Here is a 20,676-nt window from a genome sequence, read left to right as displayed (position 1 = left end):
TACTTGGAGACGCTACAGAAACTATCTTTAGCCACAGCGATTCCTAAGTATTTCCATTAAGAGACACCAGCAGTCCGCCACACACTTACATGTGCACATCCCCGACATAGGATTCCCAAATCCTGGCCGCTGAAGGGCGGGAGGCGTGCGTCCGGCCTCAGACTACTCTAAATTGCGAAATGCCAAACCTGTTTTGGTTCCCAGTCTCTGCGCGCCCGAGTGCGCACCTGCGGTTTGAGCAGCTTAAGCTTTACTCCCTCCTCCTTTCCAAATCAGCCACCGTGGGCACGGCTAAGCTACGCTTTATTCCTAAGCGAATCTCGCACAAATCTCGAGGCATATTTTGTACAAGGCTACACTGGCCGCGCGCATCACAATCCCGTCTCAGCTACAGAAGCGGTTACGTGCCCTGGCGTGCTTCCGCACAGCCCCGTCCCGCGCACGCGCACGCGCACACGCTCCCGCACAGCTCCAATCTCTTCAACCTTTGCGCGCTTCCGCCTTCATCCTAGCAACGCCCGCAGTGACGCGCAGGCCCCGCCCCTCCCGCGCGCCTCCCGGAAGTTGCCGGTCCCGAGCTGTCGGGTGGCCTCCGCGCGGTCTCTGGTGGTGTCGGGGAATCGGATCTGGGTGACGAGGACCCGGCCGGGAGGGAGCGTCGGGGCCGGGGTTTGGGCCGCACATTTAAGGGCACGAAGCGGAGTGGACCGGAAGCTGGTGACGATGGCGGGGCCGCAGCCCCTGGCGCTGCAACTGGAACAGTTGTTGAACCCGCGACCGAGCGAGGAGGACCCTGAGGCGGACCCCGAGGAGGGTGAGGCCGGACTAGGGCAGGCCACGTGCCGAGCGGTGGGCCAGGCCCTGTGGGGCCCGGGGGCGGCCTGGGAGGGGCGTGCGCGAGGCCGCCGGGCCTGCGTTCTTTCGCTTGGCGCAGAGGAATGTCGCCTCCCGCAAGGGTAGTCCCAGGCTCGGGAGGAGGGCTTCGGCTTCTTTTCACGCGCACTCGAAACTTGGTCCTCGGCCGGATGGGCGGAACAGATCGAGGGCTCAGGCCGAGAGGAGCTGGTCTTCGGGTTTACTTGCTCCAGGGCTGTTGGAGGGAGCCAGAGAGTCTACTAGCAAGTTGGAAGTTAGCTTTGAAGATGCCCTTTCTGGTATTGCGTTAGAAAGGGGGAGAAGAAAGTCGCGTGTTTTTAACTCTGGTTGCTCTTGAAAACTAAGTTGGAGACTGATGGAAGGATTTTCTGGTGCTGTTTAAGCCTCTTGAAGTCTCAAGACACTTGTTCAGTGGCTGACGACTGAGACTGCTGTTCTGTAAGCTGATGTTCAGAGTCTAGCTGGTAGTAATCCTGCTTTAGACTTGAGTCAAAAGTGTGAGAAAGGGAGAATAAGGAGGGATAAATGCGAGTGCTGAGCCATGTCTTAGGAAGATCAGTTGAAGGAACCCGGGGTTGTTTAGCCAGAATAAGCAAAGAAAACTCCCCAAACAATGGGACAAAGTGAGGGGAGAACGTGATGGCTGATTTAAGATATTAGAGCGACTGTCACGCATTGAAGAGGAATTCAACTAGTTTGATAGGATCCAAGTCATAGAGATAGATCCCACTAGTAGATGCCAGGAGTCATCTCTCCGTTTAGAAACAGCAATAAGACAGTGTTCTACTTTGGGAAAGAATGAATTTCCTATTCCTGGAAGTTGGTGGGGATTTTGTAGAGGACATTCAAGTATGAGATGAATGGGTCGACCTGGGTTCCCGTTAAAATTTCTGCTAACTTGGAGATTCTGTTTCTTTTCCCCCTCCCTCAACAGCTACTGCTGCCAGAGTGATTGACAGGTTTGATGAAGGGGAAGATGGGGAAGGTGATTTCCTAGCAGTGGGTAGCATTAGAAAACTGGCATCAGCCTCCCTCTTGGACACAGACAAAAGGTATTGCGGCAGAACCACAACTAGAAAAGCATGGAGTGAAGACCATTGGGAACAGACTCTGCCAGGATCGTCTGGTGAGTAGACGTTTTTGCATGGAACTCTTTCTTCCCTAATTTTTTTAGGGTTAAAATCCTCCCACCACCCTCCATGATCTCTGCAAGACTAGTCTGCATACTCCTACCGGTTATCCTTTTTTTTTTTTTTTTTTTGAGACCGAGTTTCACTCTTGTTGCCAGTGCGATGGCGCAATCTCGGCTCACCGCAACCTCCACCTCAGGGGTTCAAGCGAGTCCCCTGCCTCAGCCTCCCGAGTAGCTGGGATTACAGGCATGCACCACCACGCCTGGCTAATTTTGTATTTTCAGTAGAGACAGGGTTTGTCCGTGTTGGTCAGGCACCCATACCTGTTATCTTAGGAGAGACCATTGATTTGGTATTAGAAAGGGTCTTAGAGATTACTGCATTTCACTTCATAAGGAATCTAAAGCCTAGAGTGATTCAGTTGCTGTACTCCTTATGTTCAGACTAATGACTCACCCTACAATGGAGTGACAGAGAAGGCAGTGCATATTGGCTATGGGAGAGGGTTATGAGCTGAAAAATCATTGTGTCTGATGAGCATGTTACCCTTGAATTGTGACCCCTGTCTTTTGGTTTTTCAGGTCTTGCATTGAAGCACTGTGTAATATTAGTTATTTGTGAAACTCATTTTTTGCCATTCTAAAAAGTCACCTAATCCTTCTCTTCCCTGCAAAAGAGTTAGGAGTCTGTGCTCTTATAGTTTTAAAGAACTGTAAGTTTCTCAGAGTGGAAGAAGGGGCTAGATATGGTGATTATTGAGAGAATGTCGTTTGTTTTCCATTAGAAAGGTCAGGGGCATCATGTTGAGAATCCATAGATAATATAAAAGGAACTATCATTTAGGTTATGATAGCCATGATTTAGTCCTTGATGTAGTTCTGGGAGCTCCTGATAAGCTCATTTCATATTTGCCTAGAGACTGATAAAGGGACCAATCATGAGACAAATATGATAATATTTATTGAGTTCTCACCATGCATCAGGCACTGAGTTTAGCTCTATAATTTAAGTTCTAAGAGCCTGGGACTCAGTAAGTCCTCAAAAAAAAAATGTTATAACATCACCTGGAATTAAACAAATTTTTATAAAAAATTATCACCATTATCACTACATGTATCACCTAATTTAATCCTCCCAATCGCCCAGAAAGTTATTACTACTTAGCCCTATTTTACAGATAAGGAAATTGAGGGGAAAGTTGGTTATGTAACTTCGCTCAGGGTCATATAGTTAGTAAGCGGAAGAAACAGGATTCAAATGAAGGCCGTCTGATTCCAAGATGTACACTGTAGTAAACTCTATGAATGTTTCTTAGTCTGAGAAATGGCGTACATTCAAAGAATTTAAATAATAATTTCTGTTTACTGTTTTGGCACTGAGTTTCTGTATTTGTATTTTTGGCAGCTTTGTGTCTTAAGTTTATATTTATATATACCTCTTTAAAGAAGCGCTGAAGACCCATCATGCTTTCCTAAAATCTTTATTTTATTGAAGAAAGTTTTGGGAAACTGGTCTATCTTAGAATCATACTTGAAACACATGGGGCTTTTATGTTCTACCGTGGAACGGATTGGATAAACTGTAAAAACCTCTAAGTATCAGATGATACTCTAAGCATATGTAAAACCAGGAGCCTTAACTAGCACTCTATCTACTAGAGGATCAAGTTCAGAGTCCTCATCAAAGACAAGACCCTTCCTGATATGGTCCCTGAGCAACTTTCTAGTCTCATCTCCCATCACTTCTTTGTGCATCCTGCACTCCAGTGTGGTTTCCTGTTTTTCTTCTCTTTTCATTCGCTTATGCTTCATAAGTAAAATTATAATGTCTCCTTCTCCACATGAAACCATCCCCCACCTTTCCAGGAGAGTTAGGTGGTTCCATCTCCATACACTGTGTACTAATGACGTTGTAATATAATTATTGGCGTGCATATCTACCCCTCCCACCAGACCATGAACTCCTCCCTGCAGGTATTAAATTCTCTTTGTCTTTCCTTAGCCCCTGGCTCATAGTGAGTGCTTAATAAGTATTTAGTAAATAGGGCACACGGGTGTGATAGATTGTACATTTTTTCAGATCAGGTTTGGGAAAACTGGTAATTCCCTAACACCACTTGAAATCTTACTGTTCTTCAAGGGCCGGACCAAATGCTAGCTCTTCCTTAGCGCTTAACTTAAATTCACTTGCCCCACAGTTAAAATTTCTCACTCTTCTGGGTTATTGAAATTTTGTCAAAGCACTTCTGATTCTTCCTTGAGTTGTAATTTTGTGAGTCTGTCTTTCCCACTAGCTCCTTTTGTTGGGGTAGGACCCATGTTCTATTCATCTTTGCTTCTCCCTTAGCCATTTTAGAGATTGTAGATATATAATAAATATATTGTTGAATTGAGTACAGTAAGATATTTTCCCCCCTGATGCCACAGTGCTTTAGTTGAAATGAATTCTATGGCTTGGTATTTTCTCCAGGTAATGCCCATTTTTCTCTTTCTTCCCTCTCTTCTTGTTTAGACGAGGAAATACCTGATGAGGAAGGGTCTGGACATGAAGATTCAGAGGGACTGGATCTGGAGGAATCTGATGAGGATGACCTGGGTGCTGCTGAGGAACAGGAGTGTGGTGATCATAGGGAGAACAAGAGCAAGAAGAGCAGACGCCACTCTGCAAAAACACCGGGCTTCAGTGTCCAGAGCATCAGTGACTTTGAGAAGTTTACTGAGGGAATGGATGACCTTGGGAGCAGTGAGGAGGAGGAGGAAGACGAAGAGAGTGGCATGGAAGAAGGGGATGACGAGGAAGACTTCCAAGGCGAGAGTGAGGAAGACAGGGCTGGAGATAGAAACAGTGAAGATGATGGTGTGGTGATGACCTTCTCCAGTGTCAAAGTTTCTGAGGAAGTGGAGAAAGGAAGAGCCGTGAAGAACCAGATAGGTTTGTACATGGTTTTGCTGATTGCCTGTTTTTCAAAGTATCTGCATTTGGTCTACTTTTCATTTGTTTGTTTTTGGCTATTCTCTCTCTCCTGTGTCCTTTCAATTAGTTTGTGACATGCCCCACTTACCTAGAGGCCTAAAGCCCTATTCCTGTATGCTTAGCCAGCCATTTCTGCACTGATCTGCTTAGCTGGTTCTGCTCTAGTACTTCCTGCAACTGGAGAAGATTGAAGAGAAGAGTGTTTTCTCCTCTCCTTGGGTTTTAGCGTTCCCACTCTGCTGTAGCAAATACTTGCTTCATGGATACTGAATTTATTTTTTATAATAGAGAATATTTGTTTCCATGGCATTAAAGTGCTAAAGCTTCAGTGCTTGGAGACTGGTGTGGTTTCCTGTTCTTCCCCGCCCCTGCCATCTAACCCCCAGAGCATCTTATTATTGAGGAATGGGATTCTCTTTTCTTTTTCAGCACTGTGGGACCAGCTCTTGGAAGGAAGGATCAAACTACAAAAAGCTCTGTTGACCACCAACCAACTTCCTCAACCAGATGTTTTCCCATTGTTCAAGGACAAAGGTGGCCCAGAATTTTCCAGTGCCCTGAAAAATAGTAAGAATACTTGTGTCCTGTTGGGATACTTAGAACCACTTTGTCAAATGAAGACAGCTTTGACTGAAGTGGACTGGGAGCTTGAGCCATGTTTATTGTGCTTTCTTCTCATCTGCCCTTGCTCTCCCCTCTCTATCCTCCTTGGCTTTCCAAGTTGCTTCTTTTTTTTTTTCTTTCTTTTTTTGAGACAGAGTCTTGCTCTGTTGCTCAGTTTCAAGTACAATGGCGCTATCACAGCTTACTGCAGCCTTGGCCTCCTGGGCTCAAGCGATCCTCCCATCTCAGTGATCCTCACACCTTAGCCTCCCAAGTAGCGGGGACCACAAGCATGTACCACCATGCCTGTAGAGACAGAGTCTCACTGTGTTGTCCAGGCTGGTCTCAAACTCCTGGCCTTAAGCAACCCTGCCACCTTTGCCTCCCAAAGTGCTAGGATTACAGATGTGACCCACTGAGCTTGGCCCTGAGTTAATTCTTTAAAGCTGTTTGAAAACCCACTGATGTAGAAAGGGAGAAAAAGAATGTCTAACTCAGCTCATTAAACTTGGTTGTATCTGTGTTTAAAAGATGCTTCCTATGTTTGAGAGGTTTTTAGAACAATGTGCTAAGATGATCTTATTTATATCTTTCTTCAAGTGGCATAGAGTGAGGAAAGATGATACTGCCAAGGGAGGAACACATTTTAGAGGAGAATTACTCAGCTATAAATAATTCTAGAAGAGAAAAGGAATTGAGAGACTCTTTGGTTCCCAGTGTCTTCATATTACACATGAGAGAATTGAGACCTAGAATGACTTGCCCAAAGTTGCAGAGCTTATTTGTGTGGCAGAGATGAAGCTCCAACTTTTCTGCCTTATGATGTAGGAATCTTCCCTCTGCACCACACTGCTTCCTGTGTGCTGCTTGCCTATGTACCCAGTGGCACTGAAGGACTGGGGCAGAGGGAGATTTAGGGTGAGTGCATTGTGTTTGGGATCTATATTTATCTATCTATCTATCTGTCTATCTATCTATCTATCTATCTATCTGTCTGTCTATCTATATCTCTATCTCTATCTATTTTTTTTTTTGAAGAGAGAGAGACAGTCTGTGTTGCCCAGGCTGGTCTTGAACTCCTGGGCTCAAGCAATCCACCCGCCTTGGCCTCCCAAAGTTTTGGGATTACAGGCGTGAGCTTCTGCGCTCAGCTGGGATCAGTATGTCTTACTTGCATGCTGAGACTTTGTGTTTTCGTTTGCTCTTTAAAACTTGTTTTTTTTGGTTTCATGGAGTTAGAGTTGGAAGTGATCTGAGGAGGATATGTAATTTGGAACGTTTCTCGTAGGTGAATATCTGATGTAATTAGGAATGGCTTCCTAGAGTCCAGTTTTTGGGTTTTGTGTCCTGCCACACATGAAGTCTGCTTCTTCCCTTGTGGGAAGTCTGGGCAGTCCTTCCAGGAACCTTGTGTAGCCTGTGAGGGTGAGGTGGGCCGTTTATATCCCCTCGCCTGTCTTTGCCTCCTTTCCCTCTCAAATAGATGACAGATTGATGGTTTTCAAGTTTTTTGAGATTTTTGGAGCACTTCCCTGATGTGTTTAGTGCCCTAGTACCCTAATTTCTGATATGCCTTTGGAATGAAACCTAGACTGCTCTAGATTAAATGTTTTAAATGTTTCACGATAAGGCCTTTTTCATTTTGTTACTCATTCTTTTTGCTTGAGCCTTTTTCATTTTAAAAAATTCATCTTAAAATACAGATATTTTAGGGGTTAGTCAGTATCCAGTATAATAGACACATATTCTTGGATACCATTTAATTTCTTTTTGTTATGAGACAGGGTCTTGCTCTGTTGCCCAGGCCAGAGTGCAGTAGTGTGATCACAGCTCATTGCAACCTTGAACTCCTGGGTTCAAGCGGTCTTCCCACCTCAGCCCCCTGAGTAGCTGGTACTACAGGCATGAGCCACCATGCCTGACTAATTTTTTCTTTTTTTGTAGAAATAGGGTCTCACTATGTTGACCAGGCTGGTCTCAAAACTCCTGGTTTCAAATGATCCTTCTGTGTCAGCCTCCCCAAAATGCTGGGATTACAGGTGTGAGCCACCATACCCAGCCCATTTAGTGTCTTTAATCACTGCAATGTTATTTCACTTTTATTTTGTTCTGACCTTTTTACTCTTTTTTGTATTTAACCAATTGCCTCTACCTCATTGATGAACCTCATTTAATCTGACAGCATCTATTAATCTGACAGGGTGGGTTGTGGTGGAGGAGGGAGAAGAAAGGAACTTTGGTATCACATATCCTAAGATGAGAGGGTAGGGAGTTTTCTAATAATGAGAATTTGTGTGCATTTGAAGAGTAGCTAATTTTTGTCTGTTTTGGTCTTCTTGTGGCAATATGACATAATATGTTGTATACTCCCCTGTTTTGATAAACAGAGTTTAAGAAAAAATTCTTGGCCGGGTGTAATGGCTCACGCCTGTAATGCCAGCACTTTGGGAGGCTGAGGTGGGCTGATCACCTGAGGTCAGGAGTTCAAGACGAGCCTGGCCAACGTGGTGAAACCCCGTCTCTACTAAAAATACAAAAATTAGCCAAGTGTGATGGTGGGCACCTGTAATCTCAGTTACTCGGGAGGCTGAGGCAGGAGAATCGCTTGAACCTGGGAGGCGGAGGCTGTAGTGAGTCAAGATTGTGCCATTGCACTCCAGCCTCGGCGAAAAGAGCGAAACTCTGTCTCAAAAAAAAAAAAAAAAAAATTCTTGGCCAGGCATGGTGGCTTACGCTTATAATCCCAGCACTTTGGGAGGCTGAGGCAGGCAGATCACTTGAGGTCAGGAGTTTGAGACCAGCCTAGCCAGCACGGTGAAATCCCATCTTTACTAAAAATACAAATATTAGCCAGGTATGGTGATGTGCACTTGTAGTCCCAGCTACTTGGGAGGTTGAGGCAGGAGAATCACTTGAACCTGGGAGGCAAAGGGTGTAGTGAGCTGAGATCATGCCATTGCACTCCAGTCTAAGTGACAAGAGTGAAACTCTGTCCCCCCCCCCAAAAAAAAAGAGAGAGAGAAAATTCTTGGTCACATTACTCTGGATGACCTATTTATACTGTGCTATATAGCTGATATGGAACATAGGCTGAATTTGTACCAACCCTAGAGCAAACACTGGAACTTACTGTCTTTAATTAAATCTCTTTTCAATTTGCTTGGTCTTACAGAGTAGTTAAAGTCAGACCGGCTTGGTTTAGATTTCATCTCAGCAATGGATTAGCCATGTGACCTTGGGCAGGTTACTTAACTTCACAGTAAAATGGGGATAATATGGTTGTGAGGATTAAAGGACATAATCAATAGAAAGCATTAGCACAGTGTCTGGCACACATCTCACCATGAATGTTAGGTACTAGTATTATCTTCTGCTCAAAGAGGCATTTGGCAGTATTCGACCATGTGAGCAATCACTCAATAGGTATCAGTGTAACTGAGCATCACTAGTCTTCAGTGTTTTTTACTTTTTTATTAGTATTTGGATTCTTTATATAATTAACTAATTGTTCTGGAAAGTGTTGTAGTTTACTAATACTTACAATGCAGTGTTGGCCTCTTATGACACTATGGAAAGATGGCTGCAGATTTCCTTATTACCATAGCCAGCTACTACCTCCTTGAAGTGTTTAACTTTTCCTTGAAATACTTTGGTTTGGTGACACTACCTGTGCTGTTTGGGTTCTCCTATCTTTCTGATCTCTTCTCTGGCTCTTTTTGTATCCTCTCAACGTAAATTTCATTCCATTTAGAATGCCGTCCTCAGGTTGTGTTTTCTCAATATAGTCTCTCCTTGGCATTGTCACTTACTCTGATAGCCCTAACTATTGCCTCTAAAATAACAGACTTCCAGCTGTATTCTAGCCCCAGTAAACTCCTGAGTACCATGCCTTTGTAGCTTCAGCACCCTAAACTCTACTTTTCAGAAACTAAATGAATATCTCCTTCCTCTCCACACGCCACCCCAAACATATAAACTTAGTCCCCAGTCACCTTGGTGTTACATGTTGGTAATTTAAACTTGAACTGTGGAAGTGATTTCAAAGACATTGTCTGATAGTTTAGTGGCTGCGTATGTGGTAAGTCATGGAGTAATCTTAACAAAATTAAGGGATTTTCTGTGCACAAAACCAGTTCTCTAAAAAGGTTTGCTTTTTCTGTCTTTCTTTTTTCTCTTTTTTCTTTTTTTTTTTTTTAGACGGAGTCTCACTCTGTCACCCAGGCTGGGGTGCAGTGGTGCGATCTCGACTCACTGCAGCCTCTGCCTCCCAGGTTCAAGCACTTCTGTCTCTGCCTCCTGGGTAGCTGGGACTACAGGTGCGTGCCACCACACCCAGCTAATTTTTGTAATTTTTTTTTTAGTAGAGACGGGATTTTACCATACTGGCCAGGCTGGTCCTAAACTCCTGACCTCGTGATCTGCCTGCCTTGGCCTCCCAAAGTGCTGGGATTACAGGTATGAGCCACCACGCCCGGCGTTTTCTCTTTCTTTTAAAATGTTCTACTGTGTTAAGAAGTATGTCTTTTATGTTGGTGGCAATGATGTGTAAAGAAGAAGGGAAGTTACTTAAGGAAATCTCACCATGAGTTATTTAAAACTTTTCATTATGGGATATATCAGACTTATATAAAAGTAGACAAATAGCACAATGAACCCCCACATGCCTTCACCAGCTTAAGCAATAATCAATTCATGGTCAATCTTATTTCATGTGTAGCTATACAAACTTCGCTCACTTTCTGGATTATTTTGAAGCAAATAATACACATCCTCTCATCAGTAAAATTTTCAGCACGTATGTTCAAAAGATAAGGATTTTAAAAAATTATACGATAATCCCACATAAAAACATTAGCAGTAGTTTCTTAATGAACATAACTGGCCTGGCATGGTGGCTCATGCCTGTAATCCTAGCACTTTGGGAGGCCAAGGCGGGAGGATCACCTGAGGTCAGGCATTGGAGGCCAACCTGACTGACATTGTGAAACCCCATCTCTACTGAAAATACAAAAAATTAGCTGGTTGTGGTGGCGGGTGCCTATAATCCCAGCTACTCAGGCTGAACAGGAGAATCTCTTAAACTTGGGAGGTGGAGGTTGCAGTGAGGCAAGATTGCCTCACTGCACTCCAGCCTTGGGCAATAAGAGCAAAACTCTGTCTCAAAAAAAAAAAACAAACATACAGACTGGGCGTGGTGGCTCACGCCTTTAATCCCAGCACTTTAGGAGGCCAAGGTGGGTGGATCACCTGAGGTCCGGAGTTCAAGACCAGCCTGGCCAACATAGTGAAACCCTGTCTCTACAAAAATACAAAAATTAGCCAGGCGTGATGGTGGGTGCCTGTAATCCCATCTACTTGGGAGGCTGAGGTGGGAGAATCGCTTGAACCCAGGAGGCAGAGGTTATCAGTGAGCGGAGATCACACGCTGTTGCGCTCCATCCTGGGCGACAGAGCGAGACTCTCTCAAAAAAACAAACAAACAAACCAACAAACAAACAAAAAAGACTGATTTGGATGGGTGGGAAAATTGTGAGTACGTGTCTTTTTTGTTTTTTTTCTTTTCTTTAAGGCGAAAGGTCCTAGAGAGTGTTTCTGTAACAGGTACTCTACTGTCTTTTTCAGAGTTTGCTCTATAGCTTTAAATGAAGTGATTAAAGGAAAGCTAAACTTCAGTCATAATAAGTTGACCTTTTAGTGAAATGCATGTTATTAATGTATTTAATGAGATGCATTACAAACTGCAGTGAGCAACATGTTTCATTACAGGTCTAAAATGCAATATCATTAAAGACCTTTAATAGAAACAATGGTTGACATTTTGATATTTCCCATAAGCAAAACATCCAAGAACACAGTATAATGTAATATAAATACAGAGGAAGTATTCAGATTTTTTACTTGCCTAAGAGTATGAAAACAAATTTCACTATTAATAAATTATATTTTGTTTGCACCCTGTCATCTTCCCACTTCATACTTACCCTCTTATATCTTTGTGATCCTTCCCTAAGAGCCCCAATTATTTTGACTTGACTAGACTAAAATTTTGTTGTTTTTTTTTTTTTTCCGAGATGGAGTCCTGCTCTGTCACCCAGGCTGGAGTGCAGTGGCGTGACTTTGGCGCACTGCAATCTCCGCCTCCTGGATTTAAGTGATTCTCCTGCCTCAGCCTCCAGAGTAGCTGGGAGTACAGGCATGTGGTACGACACCCAGCTAATTTTTGTATTTTTAGTAGAGCTGGGGTTTCACCATATTGGCCAGGCTGGTCTTGAACTCCTGACCTCGAGATCTGCCTGCCTCGGCCTCCCAAAGTGCTGGGATTACAGGCATGAGCCACCGCTCCCGGCTAGACTAAAATTTGTAATGGTAATTTGTCTTTAACAATAATAGACACCTTAAAGAATAATGTTTTAAATTTTGCATAAGCTATGGGCAATCATGGAGTCTTGATAATGTTTTGTTTTTAAAGTTTTACTTATTTTTCTGTAGGCAGTACATTCACATGGTTCAAAAATGCTAAAGACTATACAGTGATAATCCTGTACCCCTGCAGCCCAGCACCCTGTCCCAGAGGCAACTAATTTTATCACCAAAATCCCCCCGTTTTAAATTACTTATTTGCCTTAGGTGAAAAATCCATAAACACTTATTTCAGAGTTCTCTCAATTAACACTTTATGGGTTCATGGCAAAGTTCTCACAATGTTCTGTAGAACCTTGAAATATTTTTAATTACTTGGGATGGGTTTAAGTATTGCTTGGGACAAAGGCACTTGCAACCCCCACTAATTGTAACATTGTGTAGGCTTAAGGACCCTTATTGCTGCAGACTTCATTTAGCCAAGATGATGTAAGATTGATCTTTTTGCTTCAGCTGATGGCTATCATTTTTGAAAATAACTTCAGCATTCTAATTATAAAAGTATGTCATGCTTATTTCAAAGATCGGAAAATACATAGAAGCATAAAGAAGAAAATAAGGATTAACTGTAATCCTACTGCCCAGACATAACCATAGTTGTCATTTTGATGAATATCCTTCCAGACCTTTTTGCGTGCACACACACACACCACACACTTTTTAAAACAAAAAATGGAATCATATAAATGTGTACTATTTTCAGGCTTGTTTTTCCTGCTTAATATTTCATGTCAGTATATTTAGATGTACATCAGCATTTTTAGGAGTTAAAGTATTCCTTTTTATAGATTTACTGCAATTTAGTTAGCCAATCTGTATTGATGGGTGCTTAGGTTTATTCTAGCTTTTCACTTGTATAGAACATGCTTTGATAAATATCCTTGTACATACATATTTGTGCAGTTTGTCTAAAAATAGCACTGTCCAGTAGAAATATAATGCAAGCCACAAGTAATTAAAAATTTTTAATAACCACATTTTTAAAAAGAAACAGGTAAAATTAATTTTAGACATTTTATTTAACCCAATATATCAAAAATATTATAATTTCAATGTGATCAATATAAAAATCTTAATGAGATATTTTACATTTATGTTAAGTCTTTAAAATCCAGAGTATATCCTATAATCACAGTTCATTTCAACTGGGACTAGACACATTTTGAGTGCTTAGTAGCCGTATGTAACTAGTGGATACTGTATCATATTGCACAGATCTACATTCCCTGGAAATGTAGTTGCTGGGACAAAGGACTTGTACATTGATTTTTTTTTTTTTTTTTTTTTTGAGACGGAGTTTTCACTCTTGTCGCCTAGGCTGGAGTGCAATGGCAGGATCTTGACTCACGGCAACCTCCACCTCCTGGGTTCAAGCAATTCTCCTGCCTCAGCCTCCTGAGTAGCTGGGATTACAGGCATCCGCCACCACGCCTGGCTAATTTTTGTATTTTTGGTAGAGACTGGGTTTCACTATGTTGGCCAGGCTGGTTTTGAACTCCTGACCTCAGGTAATCTGCCTGCCTCAGCCTCCCAAAATGCTGGGATTATAGGCATGAGCCACAGTGCCGGGCCTTGTACATTGTTTTTTAAAAAAGGCTTTTGGAATATATTGCCTAACTAGCCCCCTGAAAGAATTGTAACAATTTAAATTCTCATCTGTAATAGTTGTTTTCCTACACTCCTGCCTCCACAAGGTATTATTGATCTTTTTTTCCTAAACTGTAGGTGGGAAATGAAGGCAATCATTTCTTGATAAGTTTCTGCTTGATATTTATATAATACCTGTTAGTGTTTAAATAACATATGCCATGTTTTATCCATTTATTAGAGAGTGAGTTCTGTGTAGGAAGACTTTTTGTCCCTTTTGATCTACTACTTTGTCCAATTTAGTTAATTAGGCATTTATATAATGTTGAGAGTAAAGCTGGATGACAGAGCAAGAACTTTTCCAAAGTCACCAAGTGGTGGAATGAGGAGGGGAGGATCGTGTCAGATTCTTATGCACTGATTCTACCTACCCTGAGAGTATAAGCCCTAAATGGGTCACAGACCCATGGGAGCTAAGCGCAGCTTAAAAACTACTGATACCAATCTAGCTAGAAAATGCATTTCACTGTTTTGGGGTTGGGTTTCTTAGGAGTGAGAGTTGTTTTGGGGTTGGGTTTCTTAGGAGTGAGAGTTGTCTTCAGCACCAGAAAAAAATTTTTTTTTTGTCTGCTCCATAGACAGAGCAGGGCTATCCCATAGGCAGAGTGGCCCAGAGTAGCTCAGAAAAATAAATTTTAATAGTAATGAGTTAGATAAGAAAGTAGCCCTGACTTGGAGTAGCTAGTAGCTCCATAGTAGGATCACTGTATCACTATATTCATGGTGAAGTTGTACTTATCATTGTACAATGGTGCCTGTTTATGTGTACATTTAATTAACTCAAACATAACTATATGCACCTGGCCAAAAGAAGCTGGAGAGGCTGGGCGTGGTGGCTCATGCCTGTAATCCCAGTACTTTGGGAGGCCGAGGTGGGCAAATCACCTGAGGTCAGGTGTTTGAGATCAGCCTGGCCAACATGGTGAAATCCCCCTCTCTATGAAATACACAAAAAATGAGCTGGGAGTGGTGATGGACGCTTGTAATCCAGGTACTGGGGAGGCTGAGGCAGGAGAATCGTTTGAACCCAGGAGGTAGAGGTTGCAGTGAGCCAAGATAGCGCCATTACACTCCAGCCTGGGTGACAAGAGCGAAACTCTGTCTCAAAATAAACAAAACAAAACAAAAACCAAGGAGAGAGAAACCGTTTATATAGTGCCAATAATTCTGCCTGCCACTTTATTCAGTGAGCGTAGAGTATGCACGAGATGGCAGGCGGATTCTTTTATTACCTTGGTTATTTTTTGTTCTTGGGTACCTCTTTAGTGAGCATCGATCAGCAGAATATCAATCTAGTGCTTAAAGTTACAGCATGCAGTCTTTGTACAGGACGGTCCCTAAATGGAATCATCTGTGTTTAATTGACAAAGTGCTCTGTGGGCTAATGTTCGAGGGTAAGGACTGGCTGTGTTGAACTTATTGAAAGATAGCACAATGCTATCTTTCACACAATAATATCCATTATGTACAGTATAAGGGATTTTCACAATGGTTTTGTCAAAACTTGGCTTTTTGCTTTATGCTCAGACTTTAGAACCCAACTGCTGCATAAGATGATACTCTGTTGTTTATGTCTTAAAACCTGTTCTTAAATTGTTTTATTAAAATCACACAGGAGTAAGATAAATATACAGAAGCCTTCAGGAAGACAGTACTCCTTTGACTAACATTTTATTTGTTTTACTTCTGTAATTTTAGATATTTTGTTTATATCTTTATGTCTTGACTTATTTATTCTCTGATATGAAAGGTGAGACTGCTGCTAACAGAAGTAAGATGAGAATTGAGAATTGACTTATCTAGCAACATGGTGGGCATCCTTGACCTTGATGAAGTTTGGCAGACTGGTAGGCTTACAGGCTTGACTGGAATGGGTTTAAGAGAGAATGGAGTGGCTGGGCACAGTGGCTCATGCCTATAACCCTAGCGCTTTGGGAGGCCCAAGTGGACAGATCACTTGAGCCCAGGAGTTCAGGACCAGCCTGGGCAACATAGTGAGACCCGTGTCTCAATTTTTAAAAATTAATTTTAAAAAAGAAAAAAAAAGAATGGGGAAAACGAAACATTAAAATATAGGCAACTCTTTGAAGGGTTGTTGCTTTAAAGGGGAGCAGAGAGATGGGACATTAGATGGTGAAGGATGTGGTCATGAGAGGGGTGTTTTGCTTGTTTTTTTTTTTTTTTAAGGTAAAATGCTACCATGTTTGTATGTTGATAGGAGTGACCCAGCAGAGAGGGGTAAATTGATGCAGGAGAGGGGGACATCTGCTGTTACAACGTCCTATGGTGGGTGAGTGGGGATGGAGTGGAGATGGGGCCAGTGCACAAGAGTGCCTTAGATAGCAATGTGGCCCATCTCATGGTGGTGGGTGCCTGTAATCCCAGCTACTCAGGAGGCTGAGGCGGGAAAATCGCTTGAACCCAGAAGGCGGAGATTGTGGTGGGCCAAGGTCGTGCCGTAGCACTCCAGCTTGGGTGAAAGAGCAAGATTCTGTCTTTAAAACAAAACAAAACAAAACAACCAACAAACTGCATTTACAGTGTAATTACCATGTAAATAAGGTAGACTGCTAGGACAGGGAAGAATTGGAAAATTGTATTTTCTTCCCTTTTTTTCAGTCATGGCTCCTAGTCCACTCAAAGGAGAATATTCCTAGTTTAGTTCAAGTTTTTAGTTGCTCTCCATTACCTGCTTAAAATCATGCTATTTTCTGTTTGCTTCCTATTAATTTATTGTTTTTTTCCCCTTAGTTTTGTAAATTTTTGCCCCCCACCCTTGTAGCTCAGTTTCATCATCTCAGTCCTTTTTTTCCCTAAACTTTACATCGTGCCATCCCTCGTGTTAAATTTTCCACTTTGAGCTGGTTGTTCTCTGGGAGTAATGCACAGCTGTACTCTTGGGCCTCTCTTTCATTGCTCTTCTGAAGAGAGCTACAGCTTTCGGGTTTTCAAGCTCTCTTCTGTTATCTCAGTTTACTCTGTCAATTTGCTGCCAAACATGCATCCAGAGTAAGTTATCTGAGTTCTCATAGGTTTGAAAATACTCTGCCCTCATTCCTCATTGATATATTCTTGTTTGATTGGGTAGACCTTTCTAGATTGAAAAGTACTTTCCCTCAGAATTAGAAAGTATCGCCTGTTACCGGTTTCTTCTTGCTGCTGTAACAGATTACCGCAAGCTTGGTGACTTAACAGCATACACTGATTATCACATCGTTCTGGAGGTCACAAGTCCTAAAATCAAGGTGTCAGCAGGGCTTTATTCCTGGAGGCTCTAGGGGAGAAATCTGTTTGCTTGCCTTTTCCAGCTTTTATAGGTGGCCACATTCTTTGCTCATGGTCCTCTTCCATCTTTAAAACCAGCAATTCCATCTCTCCAACCTCTCCTTTCCTGACTCTGACCCTATTGCCTTCCTCTTATAAGGACCCTTGAGATCACATTGGACCACCTGGCTTATCCAGGATAATCTCAAGATCCTTAACTTAATTATATCTGCAAAATCCTTTTGACTTTTTTTTTTTTTTTTTGAGATGGAGTCTCGCCCTGTCACCCAGGCTGGAGTGCAGTGGCCCGATCTCGGCTCACTGCAAGCTCCGCCTCCTGGTTTCACGCCATTCTCCTGCCTCAGCTTCCCGAGTAGCTGGGACTACAGGCGCCCGCCACCTTGCCCGGCTAATTTTTTGTATTTTTAGTACAGGCGGGGTTTCACTGTGTTAGTCATGATGGTCTTGACCTCCTGACCTCGTGATCCGCCCGCCTTGGCCTCCCAAAGTGCTGGAATTACAGGCGTGAGCCACCGCGCCCGGCCCCTTTTGACTTTTTAATATGTTACTGACAAAGCCACATTCATATGTTCTGGGGTTTAGGATGTAGATATCTCTGGGGGACCATTATTCAGCCTACTATGTGCCTTATTGTCTTCTACCATCCCAGCGTTTTCCAGTGACAAGGTATGAATCTCATTCCTTTGTAGATGACTGATTTTTATGTCTGGACATGTTTGGGATCTTTTCTTGGTTATTTTTTCTTGTATTTTTATTTTTTATTGCGAGAGGGCCTTCATCTCTTGCCCAGGCTGGAGTGCAGTGGTGCGATCGTGGCTCACTGCCGCCTCGAACTCTTGGGCTCAAGTGACCCTCCCACTTCGGCCTCACAAGTAGCTGGGCATCAGGTGCATGCCACCACGTCCAGCTAATTTTTTCTTTTTTCTTTTTTGTAGAAATGGGGTCTTGCAGTGTTCCCCAGGCTGTCTTTATTCTTGATTTTCTGAAATTACCTGAAGCGATGTCTAAGTATGGGTCATTTTTATTATGCTAAACATTTACCTTAGTAAGTATGAAGACTGGGGTCCTTCAGTTTTGGGAATATCTTTTCTAATATTTCTTTAATAATTTTCTTCCCTTCATTTTCTCTGTTCTCTTAGATTTTAAGCCTGGATTAGTGTGTCTCTTATCTGTTATTTTTCATTTTCCATCTTTTTGTGATTTTACCATGTTTATGTTCTGAAAGATTTTTGAAGCTGATTTCCAGATATTTTTTAATTAATTTTTAAGTTACTTTTAAGCTGCTAAGTTCATATTTTATTTTATTTTATTTTATGACAGGGCCTTGCTGTGTTGCCCAGGCTGAAGTGTAGTAATGTGATCATAACTCACTGCAGCCTTGAACTCCTGGGCTCAAGAGATGCTCCTGCCTCAGCCTCCCAAGTAACTGGGACTACAGGTGTGTGCCACCATGCCTGGCAAATTTTTTAAAAATTTTTAGTAGAGATGAGGTCTCACTCTGTTGCCCAAGCTGGTCTTGAGCTCCTGGGCTCAAGTGATCCTCCTGCCTCAGCGTCCCAAAATGCTGGGATTACAGGTGTGAACTGCCGTGCCTAGCCTGAAGTTTTCTTTTTAAATCGTATTTTTAGTCTTTAAGGGGTCTTTTGATTCCTGAGTGTTCCTTTTCTATATAACTAATAAGAGTATATTATGTAAATTTAAAGTTTTTTTGTTGTTTTTGTAGAGTCATTTTAATTCCTGGAATTGTTCCTGTCTTAACCAGATTTGTCTTGGATATTTTCCTTTTTTTGCGGGGGAGGGGAGGAGGTAGAGATGGGGTTGCCCACCATGTTGCCCAGGCTGATCTCAAACTCCTGGCCTCAAGTGATCCTCCTGCCCTGGCCTCCCAAAGTGCTGAGATTACAAGCATGAGCCGCTGTGCCCTCCTTTTAAACTTTGTATCCAATACATATATACAATTTAAAGAGTCAGATAATTCTAGGAAGCTTGTTATGAAAACCAGTAGTCTGCTGCTTGTATCATGGCTGTGCCATAACCATTTCTCCTGAAGCAACAATTATATTTTAAGTTATTTTGTTGTACCTTTTTTGTTTTTGTTTTGAATCCATGGATTTCTGTAATTAACATGGTTTGTTTCTACTTGAGTTTTCAGTTTTAGACATTACCTGTTGACTGCCCTTTATAAAAATAAAGATTTAGCTCTTACTCCTGCTACACTCATGCATACTTTCTGGTTAGGTTGTTAATTTGCCGCTTTGTGGTTATATTGTAGTTTGGTTAGATCAGTGTTCAGTATTTATTATGTCTATAAACACTTTTCACAGCTGAGCCACATAATAAATAATGATTATTTTCCTTTCCCACACATTGTTTTGTTTTCTAGAGTTGATTGTTACATTTTTGTTTGTTGAGTTTCTGTGTTTCAAGCCCAAACTTTTCTCCAGTTAGCTAAATCTCTTCTCAAGTCTTAAGTTGCATCAAATATTATGCTAGTTGATGTTCCTTAAGAAGTCCCTCCCAGAGCTTTTCGACCTGCTCTCATCTGGCCTGTTTACCTTTTCAGGTATCCAGCTGTCATGCTGGGATCTGCCATCACCATCATACTGGGGGTTACCTTAACTTCTTGCTTCTGTGGATCTCCTATTCCAGAGTCTTTCTTGGCTACTTCCAATTTGTGTTGCACATCTTCTCATAGCTTGCTGAGAAGAGGTGTGTGGGAGGTAAATTTCTTTAGATTTCAGTTGTCTCTGTCATCATGATCAATCCTTTTTATGTAGAATTCTATAGAATGTTACATTGTATTTCAGCTTCTAAAGTTGCAATTGGTAAGCCAGAAGTTGTTCTGATTCTAGATCTTGCTTTTTTTTTTTTTTTTCCTTTTTGGAAACTGCACACTTTGTCCACAGAATTCTGAAATTTCATAATGATGTACCATAGAATAGATCTGTTTTTGTCTGTTGTCCGGAGCACTTGGAGGGCCTTTTTAATCTAGAAATTCATGTCTTTCAGTCCTAGAAAATCCTCTTGAAATTATTTTGTTTTTTACTTTCTCCCCTGTGTTTCCTTTCTCTCTCTCCTCTCTCTTTCTGGAAGGCCTGTTATTTGGCATCAGACTGTTTCTGTGATTCTTTTTCTCTTCAGTTTTTCATCCTTCCCTCTCTAAGACATTTCCTCAGCTTTATTTTCAGTACTCTCTATTGAGTTTTTTAAATTTCTTCTATCTTCTTTTTCTTTTCTTTTCTTTTCTTTTTTTTTTTTTTTTTGAGATAGGCTCTTACTTTGTCACCCAGGCTTGAGTCCAGTGGCTCGATCTCGGCTCACTGCAGCCTTGGCCTCCTGGGCTCAAGCAATCCACCTGTGTCAGCCCTACAAGTAGCTGGGACTACAGGTGCACACCACCACACCTGGCTAATTTTTTGTAGATTTTGTAGGGATGAGGTTTTGCTGCATTGGCCACACTTGTCTCGAATACCTGAGCTTAGGTATCTACCTTCTTTGGCTTCCCAAAGCACTGGGATTATAGGCGTGAGCCACCATTCATGACCTTTTCTATCATATTTTTATTTTATTTTATTTTATTTATTGTTTGGGTTTTTCTCTTTTTTCTTTTTTCGAGACAAGATCCCACTCTGTCACCTAGGCTGGAGTACAGTGGTGTGATCATAGCTCACTGCAGCCTCAAACTCCTGGGCTCAGGTTATCTTCCCGCCTTAGCCTCCTGAGTAGCTAGGACTACAGG

General features: G+C 42.2%; 1 protein-coding gene across 2 annotated transcripts in view; it reads left to right on the top strand.

Moving 5' to 3' along the window:
* The first annotated feature begins 479 nt into the window (after positions 1–479).
* Positions 480–20,676, top strand: part of AATF (apoptosis antagonizing transcription factor) — a 111,526-nt gene continuing 91,329 nt past the window's right edge. For both annotated transcript variants that reach the window (XM_023204706.2, XM_023204705.2), the window contains exons 1-4: positions 480–814; positions 1,811–2,002; positions 4,521–4,940; positions 5,412–5,549. In XM_023204706.2, the coding sequence (XP_023060474.1) occupies positions 724–814; positions 1,811–2,002; positions 4,521–4,940; positions 5,412–5,549 (841 nt within the window). In that variant the 5' untranslated portion in view covers positions 480–723. The remainder of the gene's footprint in view (positions 815–1,810; positions 2,003–4,520; positions 4,941–5,411; positions 5,550–20,676) is intronic.

This window comes from Piliocolobus tephrosceles, chromosome 16 (genome assembly GCF_002776525.5).
Source record: "Piliocolobus tephrosceles isolate RC106 chromosome 16, ASM277652v3, whole genome shotgun sequence".
Taxonomy (NCBI): domain Eukaryota; kingdom Metazoa; phylum Chordata; class Mammalia; order Primates; family Cercopithecidae; genus Piliocolobus; species Piliocolobus tephrosceles.
Note: the sequence above shows the minus strand (reverse complement) of the source record. Positions and strands in the feature narration are given on the sequence as shown.